The 11,635-nt window shown below is 57.2% G+C and overlaps 1 protein-coding gene and 1 long non-coding RNA gene across 6 annotated transcripts in view; one reads left to right on the forward strand and one right to left on the reverse strand.

The window, feature by feature from the left end:
- Cd99 (CD99 molecule (Xg blood group)) overlaps window positions 1–8,706 on the reverse strand; it is a 30,295-nt gene extending 21,589 nt beyond the window's left edge. Inside the window, exon 1 of one of the 3 annotated variants that reach the window (XM_004867320.4) lies at window positions 8,213–8,706. In XM_004867320.4, coding sequence (XP_004867377.1) covers window positions 8,213–8,282 — 70 coding nt within the window. In that variant the 5' untranslated portion in view covers window positions 8,283–8,706. The remainder of the gene's footprint in view (window positions 1–8,212) is intronic. The other 2 variants (XM_021246367.2, XM_004867321.4) reach the window with 2 other exon arrangements.
- LOC106007907 (uncharacterized) lies at window positions 5,837–11,429 on the forward strand. 3 transcript variants are annotated; one of them, XR_015450803.1, is made up of 5 exons: window positions 5,837–6,322; window positions 6,752–6,833; window positions 7,185–8,031; window positions 9,045–9,235; window positions 9,997–11,429. It is a non-coding gene; the product is annotated as an uncharacterized LOC106007907 (long non-coding RNA). The 3 variants fall into 3 exon arrangements; XR_002389996.2 differs by lacking the exon at window positions 9,997–11,429 and adding an exon at window positions 9,361–9,986; XR_001182486.3 differs by lacking the exon at window positions 9,997–11,429 and having other exon boundaries at window positions 9,045–9,986.
- Window positions 11,430–11,635: the final 206 nt, after the last annotated feature.

Consider the following 11,635-nt stretch of genomic DNA (forward strand, 5'->3'; position numbering starts at 1 on the left):
TTGCAAAATGTGCGAGGGCCTCGCCTTCATTTGCACGTGTGAGTGTGGGTGTGAGCGCATTCAGCCGTGGATATGCGTGTGTTCGGGCACACGCACATATGAATGTGCGCCTGTACAATACATGTGGTTGCACAAATGTGTGCGCACGCCTGTGCCACTCAGCTGAGCACACTCCTGGTTAGCGCTCCCACACGCGCGTGCGCATGTACACGCCGAGCATCTCCATGCACCTGCACAAGGCTCATGTGCCTGCTTTGCATCATGTACGTGTGCTCGTACACCCCTGCGCACATCCGAGCTTACACACCTGTGTGTGACTGTGTTCATGTGAGCAGTGCTGTGATCAGCTACACAGATGTCTGCGTGCAGTCCCATGCAGGGCCTGTGTGATTTGCATGGATGTGGGGAACTGCACGGCACCCCCCCCCCCGTCCTGCCCCTCTGCCGAGCTAGGACGGTGACCGATGTCACCACCCCCAGGTCCCCCCAGCCAGCCCAGGGCCCACCACCCCCCGCCCTGGCCCAGGCTCAGCGCAGGGGATTCGCAGCCAGGGCTGAGGGCAGAAGAAAAGGGAGACTGGCACCCCCGTCCACGCCGGGACCCGGGGGACCGCTCCGTCCATGCTGTCATCTCACTGGGCCCTGGACCCCGCATCTCAGCAGCCTCCAAAGTCCCCAGAATGATCCCTTCCATCACCTTCTGCCCGTCAGATTCCTGGAAAACCCAAGTCCTGAGCACCTAGCGGCTCTCCCTAGGCTGGAGAGAGAGGGAGGGAGAGAGGGAGGAGCCGAGACCCGCTGAACCCAGGGCAACCCCAGCTGTGCCCTTCTTCCCGCGTGTGCAAAACCCACTGGGGAACCACCAGGAACCGCAGCCGCCTGGAAAGCCACATAATTACAGTGAACCCTCGAGTTACGACCAGCCCGACATGCGAACAACTCGGGTGAGTCAGGTTCAGGGACGACTGATCTCCCTCTTGTCACCTCTAGCGCGTGCCCAGGTAAACACGCAGACCTCAGCTGTACTGGCGCACAACCAACTTGGGCTATAACTTGGGCAGAGCTGCGTTTGCACAGCCAGCAGCCGGCCCGGGGTTCCTGCTTTGGCACGGCTGCAGGATGCACGGAAACCAGGCCGCAGCCCCTCGGCCCTCAGGGGACTCGGGGTGACTCACAGGGCGTGGTGCACAGTGACTCAGCCCCGGCCCTTCGGCAGGCAGGCAGATGTCTTCGATCTCTACCAGCGACCTCTGCCGTCCGCCCGGGATCGCGGTGGGGTTTGCATTCCTCAGCCAGGTTCAGCGCTTTTCTGTGCACGTGTGGCCATCTGCGGAAGGCAAACTGGACGATCGCTGCGGAAACCAGTCCGGGGCTTCCTCGGAAAACTGAACCAGAGATTCCACTTGACCCAGCTGTCCTCCTTCTAGGTGTCTTCCCGAAAGTAAGACGTCATAGTACAGCGACCCATCCACACCCGTGTGTCCAGCAGCACAACTCAGAACAGCTAAGCCGTGGAAGCAGCCTGTATGTCCATTAGCAGACACATGGACGGAGAAAGTGTGGTGTTTACTACACCCAGTGGAGTACTACTCTGCCCTGAAGAAGGATAAGCTTACATCGTGCCTAGGAAACTGGATGCACCTCAAGGCCATAATGTCAATGAACTAAATCAGACACACAAGCTTCAATACCGCACGGTTGCTCTTACATGAGAAACACAAAGTGTAAATAAAGATCGCAGTAAAAGATACACGATAGGAAGAAGGGAGACAGATCTTTTGCAAATGGGGAGCCGGTCAAGACATGGGGGAGGGGCGAAAGGCGAGGGAAGGGGCGCAGCTGGGTCCTGTGCGCGCCCCGACGCCACGCACGCAGGAACGTGAGCTTAATGCGCCGCGGACGCGGAGTCGGAAAAAGAAAAGGAAAGAAGCGTGAAGTCTCCGACAGCACGCGGGGCAGGGTGCCCGGGAATGGGGAACCCCGCTTCCACGTCTCCCACACTCCGCACCCCGAAAGCTGCCCGGAAGGAGGCAGAGGCTTGGCTTCTCTTGAGCCCCGGCCGGACGACACGGCCGCTTCCCCGGCAGGGAGCGCCAGGTGGTCAGCAGGCGCCTGGGACGTCGTGGACACAGGGCACGGCTGGATTTCTGGACCCACGGGTTCCACAGCCGCAAAACTCAGCCAACCTCGGGTCCAAACTACTTGCAAACAGGGCCCCGTCGACAGTTTGGGGGGCTGGGCGCGGCGGAGCTACCAGGAGGCTGAGGCAGGAGGCTCCCAGGTTCAAGCCCTCCCGTGGCGACTCAGCAGGACCCCGGGTTTTCAGCATAAGTAAGAAGAGCTGGGTGTGCAGCTCCGGGGTACAGCAGTGGCCCAGCAGGCCCGGGACCCTGGCCTGAGTCCCAGATTAACAAGAAGCGGCGTCCACGGCGGACGGGGCAGACTTCTCTCGCCTGCGCCTTCGTGGCTCCAACAGCACAGGGGCGACCCCGGGGAGGCGCGGAGCCCGGGCCGCCCCGCCTGCCTCTCACCTCTCTCCCGCGTTGCTCTTCGCTGACACTTCGTGATTCCCACAGGAGAGAAACCACGCGACACGGAAGCGCGTGTGTCTGATTTATTTCACTTCACGGCACGGTCTCGAGGTGCAGCCATTTCCCCACACGCGGCTCGAGTTTATCCTGCTTCATGGCGCAGTAGCATCGCGACATGAAATAATTACAAACGCCCGGACCCTTCTACGCCGTAGGTGGGGTGGAAACCGTACAACCAGCACGGAGATCGGGCTGCAGACTGCGGCAAACACCAGACTGGAACGCACGCCTGTAGTCCCAGCACTCAGGAGGCTGAGGCAGGAGGATCGCCGTGCGTTCGAGGCCAGCCTGGCCAGCCAGCTTGGGTTCAAGGCCAGACTGGACCACATAGCGAGACCCGGTCCCAAAACAAAATAAAACAAGACAAAGCAAAAAAAGAAAAGAAAAAAAACTAAACCAGAAAGTCCATCTGACCCAGCTGTTCCCCTTCTAAGCATCTTCCTGGAAGAGTGAAAGCCATCCTATCACGGTGACCCGTGCACACCCATGTGTACAGCAGCACAACTCACAACAGCTCCATCAGGAACCAGCCTCTGTGTCCATCAGCAGATGAATGGACAAAGAAAGCGTAGTGTTTACCCAGTGGAGTACTACTCTGCCGTGAAGAAGGACAAACTTGAGTCATGCGTAGGAAAACGGATGCACCTCAAGACCACAATGGTAAGTGAACTGAATCAGGCGCACGAGCTTCCATATCGAGTGGGTTAGCGCGTGTGAGAAACGCAGGGTGTAAATAAAGAGCAAAGTAAAAGACCATAGGAAGGAGGGGCCGGGCAGAAAAAGAAAAAGCAGAAAGCAGCTTTGTCCTGTGTCCGCCCCAACTGCACACAAGGAGCACGACCACACCACCGTGGACTGCAAACATGGACTCCAAAGTTGTTTTTTGTTTTTAATTAAAAGAAAAAAGACACGTGCTCAGAGCCAGGTAGGAGAAGAAACAAACAGGATCTGCAGAAGCTAAAGCAGCAGGGGTGGAGAGAGGCTTTGGGAAGGGGCGTATCATAAAAGGCCAGGGTGAAGGAGGGGACTGGGACTAAGGAGAAAGTCTCTGGGGTCCTCAGGAGATGCAGTGTTTGAGATGCGACCGGAGGAGAACAGGACGCAGATACCTCAAGGAGGAACTGGGGACAGGCAGGGAAGAAAGGTTCGGCAGGGCAGGAGGAGGGGGAGGGAGCCGCTGTCCACCATCACAAGGAGCAGCAACGAAAACCACAGCAGCTCAGCTCCATCCCAGCCCGTTGCTCATCTTTCACCTGAAGACAGGGTCGAACTAAGTTGCCCAGGCTGGGCTCCCACTTGTGATCCTCGTGCCTCAGCCTTCTTGGCCAACTCCAGCCCCGTGCGGAGCAAATCACAGCGGCCAGAGAGCAGCTGAGCCCGGCGGACAGGGAAGGACAAGGGAGTGTCTGGCTTCCTCTTGGGGGCCGCGTCAGCAGCTTGGCTGCAGGGCCCACTGGGCGGGCGGGAGGCCTGCCTGACTCATCCTAAGGGCAGTGGAAACTCCGGCACACACCCACGTGGGCATCACACCCCGGCGAGGCCCAGGCAGAGGAAATCCCTGAACAGGAAGTGGCTGGTCCTGGAGACCTGAAGAAGATAGTGCTAATCGCACAACTGCAGACTTGGGGTTCCTCTGCAACCGTCACCTAGGAGACGGGCACAGCCCAAAAGACCACAGGAAAGTAAAAAAGATCGGTCGGGGGCAGGGCAGCTGGGCACGCCAGGCATCCCAGCACTCGGAGGCTGAGACAGGAGGATCTCTGTGACTTCAAGGCCAGCCTGGGCTACACTGTGAGACCCTATCTGAACAAACAAACAAACAAATCAACAAGAAGACACTTGGCCAGAGTGACGAGTTACAGGGCTTGGGAGGCGGGGTTCCTGGCAATGCGTCTTTTGCTGCCCTCACTATTTGTTAAGTTAAACATTCGCCACCTAATGTGAGCACCGGATGAGAGAGCCACTGTTTATGCGTCCGGACTCGTGAATTCCAGGGCACACAGAAAATGTGCCTCCGGCTTTGGGATTTTGTCTTGCAAAGTGAACAGACACCCGCTAAAAGCCACAGGCTGAAAAGGGGGGAAATCCCCAAACACACATAGGTTAACTGGATTCTTCTTTAAACTAATAAAAGGCGGCAAACTAGGTTCTGTTTGAACTCAGAGGAGGAGACGCCCCACCAACCGTGTGCGTGTGTGTTTGGACAATTATTTTGTTTTTGTTTTTTGTTCGAGGGGGTTGGGGGTGTTTCAACTTGGGTTTTTTGAGACAGGGTCTCACCGAGTCCTTAACTTACCCCTGCTGGGCTAGAACCTGGGATCCTCCTGCCTCTGCCCCTGAGCAAGGGGATGACAGGCCTGAGGTGCCACACCCAGCTCTGCCTTCTTTTTTCTTTACATGTGTGTTTAATTAGCCACGCACCGTGGTGCAGACCTGTCTTCCCAGCACCCTGGGAGGCTGACGCAGGAGGATTCTAGCCCAGGCCGGGCCACTTAGGGAGACCCGGTCTCAAAACTGAAAAATAAGCAGGGCTGGGGACGGAGCTCAGTGTGGAGGCCCTGGGTTCAATCCCCGGTGTCTCTGCTGCTCTGCCCTCCCCCATCCCTCTCACCGGCCTGCAGCAGTTGCCCGATCTCCGCAGGATGCTTCAGCCCCCGCCCAGTCTGAATAACCAACCGCCTTGGGACACTGCGCCAGCCGGAACCTGGCACGCACCTTCCCTTTTGTTGGGGAATCTTCAAATTCCTGTCTACTGCCTCGGTTCCCAGGGCTGGACCCATGACCAGCCACAGTCACCGGCTGGGACTAGAAGCGATTCCTCCTCTCCCCCTTCCATCTCGCCATCACTTTTGCAAAAGCTCTCTCTCTCCCACCTCCTATCATTTTTCTTTTATTTTGCTCTGTAATTTATTTACACTTTGGGTTTCTCCTATAAGAGAAACCAGGCGATATGGGAGCTCGAGTGTCTGACTTATCTCGCTTAGCAGCAGTCTCAGGCCTGCCTCCGTTTTCCTACTCGTGACTCAAGCTCGTCCTTGTTTAGGGCAGAGTAGTACTCTGGGCTCTCCTCATATGACAGGAACATTTTCAGTTCCTGCGCGGGGCCCATGCTGTGCAGTCCTGGCCCTGCTGTGTGTGGCTCATTTCCTGCACCACGGCCCCCTCCAGTTCCACCCCGCCCCACAGCAACCTTTCTGCCCCACCCAACAGCTTCTACCAAAGCCTTTTGTGGGGCTCAGGAAAAACCCCACCTATGATCAAAAAACACCTCGTTAGCAACTGGATTCGTCTGAGCTGATTACGGTGGGAGACCCCCCCCATGCGGCTAATGTCACCACCTCCAGTTCAGAAAATGCTTCTCAGACGGGTGGCACACGCCTGTCACCCCGCACTCCAGGAGGCTGAGGCAGGAGGACCCCTGCGGAGGCTAGCCCAGCTTGAGTAACTGAGCGACTTAGCAAGCCCATGTGTCCAAATAAAAAAATAAAAAGGGCTCAGGGCAGAGCTCGGCGCAAAGGCCCTGGGTGCCGTCCCAGTGCCACAAAAATAAAAACGTAATAAATAAGCAAGTGTGAAAATGCATCCTGCAGCGGGGATCTTTACGCAGACCAGCGGCTCACACACGATGACGTGTTTTAGTATCTCCGGAGTGCCCGGGCTTCCCCAGTACAGGAAGGAGAAAGAACGGAACCACGAGGTAAAGGAAAGGAAATCAGCAGGAACGGCCTCAGGTATGGCTGTTCAATTTGATCCACCGGGTGGAGGTGGAACAGACGGGCAGGGAGCTCATAACGGGGTTCAGGGTGTGCAGGAGCCAGGCTGGACCCCCAGGCTCCGCATCCGCCCTTTAGTTCTCGGGACTCCCACGCCAGGCCGGGGGTTCCTGGCCTCCAGGGGTCTCCAAGCCCGGGCCCCCGCAGGGACCCCAAATCCCAGCCTGGGACCCCAAAACTGTGACTGCAGCCCTGTCTCAGGAAGAAAGCCGGTCTGTGATTTCGGGGTGGGGGGGCGGGTTAATCATTTCCGAGCAGGCAGACGGCGAGGAAGAAGACCCCAGGACGCGGGGCTCCCGGTGCGGCCTCCCCGGCAAAATGCAAACTCGGGCAATTTCTCCTCCGAGACCAAGCGACCCTTTGTTGTTGTTGTTTTTCCCCCTGAAGTTCGCCAACAGGAGCACGATTTCTGCAAAACCCGAAGTGCAAACAAAGAGCTAAAAACAGACAGACAACAGGACAGAGAAAGGTAGGTTTTGAGCCAGAGAGACCGAGACAGGGAGGGAGAGGCGAGGGCCGGAAAAGGAAACGAAGCCGTGTGCCAGGGTAGAGGAATGCAAACTGCAAACTGAAAAAAACAGGTAAAAGCAAGCTCAGCTCCGGGCGCACCTGAGACTGAGACGCTGGGCTGGCGGGGCTTAGCAGTTCCACCGGATATTACCGGGCGGGACCCGGGCGGGACCCTGGCCCGGCCTAGGCTGGGCTCCCGCGGTAAGAGGAGTCCTGAGGCTCCAACTGGGCCTGCTCTTCCCTGCCAGACCCCCGGCCGGGCTCGCTGCTTTTTCTTTCTTTCTCTTTTTTTATTATTTTTATTTTTTAGCTAAAAAAGCCTGGCCCGGGGCTGCACGCGGGCCTGAAAGCGAAGCACTCTGGGAGGCTGAGGCCGGAGAGTCGAACACAAGTCCCCAACCTGGGCGACTGAGCCGTTTAGCCGGATCTGCTCTCAGAATAAACAAAAAGAGGCTGGAGACATAGCGCACCGCGCGAGCCCTGGGTTCAACCCTGAGTACTACAAAAACGAACAAAAATAAACAGAAACTGAAAGACGCTGTGGAAAGAAACAAGAAAAAATCATTCTGCTCTCTGCGGGACGTGCGGGGAAGGAGCAGGGGGGTTCCCCGTCCTCGGACTTTTCCGGTGTTTACCCAATTATCTATGGCAACGGCGGGAAAGCTCGATCCCCTCCCCCCACCCCGAGCGCGCCCGGGACTGCGCGCTACAAAGTATCTTTCCAGATACAAAGTATCTTTGCACGTACAAAGTATCTTTCGCGCTCCGCAGGCCTTGCAGTTTCCCAGCCTTCCAGCCCCGGCGAGCTACAAAGTATCTTTCTCGGCCGCGCAGGCCTGGAAGTTTCCCCAGGGATCCCACCCCTTCAGCTTAGGCCTTTAACCCCCCGGGGACGACTCCAAATTTAGGCCCGAGACTCAGGGCGTGGCTCGGGGCCCCGGGCGCCCCGGGCAACAATGGCGCGCGCGGGTCCCCAAACCCAGCCTGGGGAGCGCGCCAGAGTTGGCGGCGACGGAAAACGGGTCCGAGAGAGGAGGGGATCGGAGGCCGGCGCCGAGCCCAGAGCTCCCCCAGAAGGGCTTGGAGCGCAGGAAAAACGCGCCGACATGTCGCACCGGGAATGGATCCAGACCGTGGCCGGGACGCAGTTGGCTTGGGTACGACATTCCCGCCCCTCCTCCCCGTTAGATCTGGGCGCGGAATCCCGGGAAGGGCCCGGGGGCCCAGCGTGCGCCCCTCTTCAGAGTCTGGGATCCCCGGCCGCGAGCCCCTCCCCGGGGTCTGGGGGCCCCGCCCGCGCGCCCCCCCCCCCAGTCTACCCCCACCTCTAGCGCTCACCGTCCTGCGTGCGCACCAGGGCTCCTAGGAGACCCGCGAAGAGCAGCGCGAGGGCGGCCCGGCGCGCCATGGTGGCCCGGGCCGGGGAGGGTGGGTCTGTCGGGTTGGTCCAGTGAGCCCTGCACCCGGGCGGCGGCGGCCAAGAGGGAGGGCGGGAGGGAGCTGAGAGGGAGGAGCACGAGGATCCCCACTCCACACCCCTGGGGGGGGCGGCACAGCCTTGGGCACGGCCTTCGGTGCTGCCTGCTTTCGCGGCCCTGCTGAGACCGCCCCGCCTCGGCCTCGGAGCGCTCGGAACGCAAGGGTCGCAGGGGCCGCGGGTCTCCCTCCAGGTGGGAGCGCCGACACCCTCCTTCTTTGGGAAGTTTCTTAGTCCTTCCTCGCTCCCAAGAGGGACCCAGAGGCCAATAAAGCCCTGTCCATGGTTTTTCTCATTCGGTCCCCAAAAGGATGCCCTAGCCCCGAAGCACCCCGTTTACAGCGAGGTGCGCCCGCCTCCTTCTTCGGGAAGTGAGCCCCTCCCGTGTGTCCGAGCTGCCCTCCCCGCTGGCCCGGAGGAACCGGGACCCCCCGACTGTCCCCCACTTCCAGCTAATGAAACCCCAGCTTGGAGGAAGGGGCGGCCCCCCCCCGCCCCAGGCTCTCTGGGGTCCCCGAGCTGAGAGTTTGCAGAAAGGGCTGGGGGATTTGGTCCCCCCCCCCCCCCCGGTTCTTCGCAAAACCAAAGCGCCGCCCCGGAGAGGCCGCTTGGAGGGGAAATGCGGGCTGAGAAATTTCCCTGAGTCACCCAGCTCTCAGTCCTGTAGTCTTTTAGCCAATTCCTACGCTGCAGGTGTCCTGGGCTGCTCCCTGCCGCCTGCAGCTGCTGGCTCCTGTCTCCCGTCTGCCCCGCCCACCTGCGTCCCTGGGTCACAGTCTTGGGGAGCCATGAAGGGTGTTGGGCCACAGACAACAGGAGGACTTCTGAGATCCTTGTGGGGCAAGCAGATGCTGGAGCTCTGGCAGCCAGTTTGGCACCATGAGGTAAATAAGCTAAGGCAGCCTCATGGCGGATGTCTGTAGATGAAAGACAACGGGAGGCTCACACCCACCTCAAACGCCAAAGATCTTTCCTGTGACCTCTCCAGTTCTTTTACTTTCCCTTCCAGAGAAAGGCTGTACTCGGCCAGTGTACGGTGTCCCTTACAGCATCTTTCCCCACTCTCCACTCTGTTCCAGAAGTCTGGAGCCTGGGATCTGGCACCTTCTCTCCCTGAGTTCACAGGCTGCTGCCCTCAGCTGTATTAAAAACGCATTCCTGCTGTGCAAACGCCAGCTCCCTGACGCTCTTATTTCTGTTCACAGAGAGGCACTGTGAAGCCACCTAAGGCCAACCCATTCACACCTGCCTTTGGCTTTCTCTTTTTCTTAAGTGCATAGGCTTCCTCAGCTCGAAAACAAAGCAGCACCCTCCAGTGCTGCAGACATGGTTTAATGAGTGTCCAGGGGCTCCGGTTTCTATCGAGAGCCATTCCGTATAATTGAGGGGGGGAAACATTTCATAATTAAATTGTGCACAGGGCTCGTCTGAAGCTGCTTTCTTGCCTGCCAGCCTGCCATGGTACTGGCATCACTGCCGCCCTGAGTCCCCCATGTCCCTCCGATTTCTGTGTGCATCCGATAAATAGTGGCCAGCTCGGGGTGACTTTGGCTCTGCCCGCTCTGGCATTGACCTCCCGGCCCGCCACGTACTTTGAAAGTGCATCTCTTTGTCTCATTTTATCCCTCCCCGTGCCCCTCTCCAGGCAGACTGGAGAACTGAACGGCCTCCAGTACACTTCCAGAAGGAAAATTAAATGAATTGAAGAAGCTGTTTGAATTGCAATTCCACCACCATGGGCCCAGCCATTGGTTCTGCTGATTCTTATGTGCTTGGCAGTTGTTGATCTCTCTGTCATCTATCCATTCATCCATCCACACATCCATTATTTATTCACCCACCCACCCATCCACCCAGCCATCCATCCACCTAGCCACCCATCCATCCATCCATCCACCCATGTAACTACCCACCCGTCCGTCCACCCAGTCACCCGGTCACCCATCCACCCACCCATCAACCCATCCATCCATCCATCCGTCCATCCATTCACCCATCCATCTACCCATCCATCCACCCATCCATCCACCCATCCATCCATCCATCCGTCCATCCATTCACCCACCCATCTACCCATCCATCCACCCATCCACCCATCCATCCATCCATCTACCCATCCATCCATCCATCCATCTACCCACCCATCTGTCCACCTACCTATGCATCCAAACATCCATTTATTCACCCATTCATTCTTCCACCCATCCATCCTTCTACCCATCCATCCTTCCATCCATCCACCATCTCTCATGTATGGATGAGACTACAAGTTTCCAGTCCTATATCCTTCCTCCTCTTTCCATAGGAAGGGACCTTGGTTTTATTGATGATGACAGTGTGCCCATTAAAAGACGCTTTCTCAGGCCAGGGATTTAGCTCAGTGGTTCAGCCACCTGCCATGCAAGCACAAGGTCCTGAGTTCGATTCCTGGTACCAAAAATTTTTTTTAAAAATTGAAAAAGACTCTCAGTATCCCTTCAAGCTACTTTTGACCAGAAAATTTAAGTTCTAGTCAATAAAATAAAGGTAAACAAAAGCTATTGGGTAAAAGATCTGAAAAGTTTCTTTAAAAGGAGATAGAGATAACCAACAAAAGTCACTTCTAGGCTTCTCAGCTTCATTCTTTGCCCATCTGGAATAGTGGTGCAATGGCTGGAGTCCCAGCAGCTGCTCTGGAGCAGGAGGTTACCTAAGGAATAGAAGCCACACACTTCGTGATAGCAGAGTATGTACAGCAAAGGAGTCAGGGTGGCTGCTGGCATTGCAGAGCACCTATACCTAAACCAGACTGATCCTCTCCTGACTTCTTGAATGGAGCAGAGAGGTGAGCTTCCATTCTACCCTTCTGTAGATTCAAGTTTGTTTCAGTCTCATGTAAATTACTGGTCTCCATTTCCAAAGGTTGAGCCAAATTTATAGTGGAAACTTACTGTCAGGTTTTCCTGGGAAGCCAAAGCAGTGAAGAGCTATCTTAGTTCCACAAGTGATGCCTGCTGTGCCAGTGTTCAAGAGATGTTTGCTTAATCAGTGGAAGAGTGGATGGGGGTGGACTGGTGGGTTGGTGGGTGAATGTATGGATGGATGGATGGGTGGATGCATGGGTGGGTGAGTGGATTGGTGGGTGGGTGGATGGATAGTTGGATGGATGGGTGGACTGGTGGGTGGGTGCGTGGATGCATGGGTGGGTGAGTGGATTGGTGGGTGGGTGGATGGATAGTTGGATGGATGGGTGGACTGGTGGGTGGGTGGATGGGTGGATACGTGGTTGCATGGATGGGTGGATG

Source organism: Heterocephalus glaber, unplaced genomic scaffold (assembly GCF_053883595.1).
Source record: "Heterocephalus glaber isolate CG9 unplaced genomic scaffold, H.glaber_assembly_v1.0 deba00001072, whole genome shotgun sequence".
Taxonomy (NCBI): Eukaryota; Metazoa; Chordata; class Mammalia; order Rodentia; family Bathyergidae; genus Heterocephalus; species Heterocephalus glaber.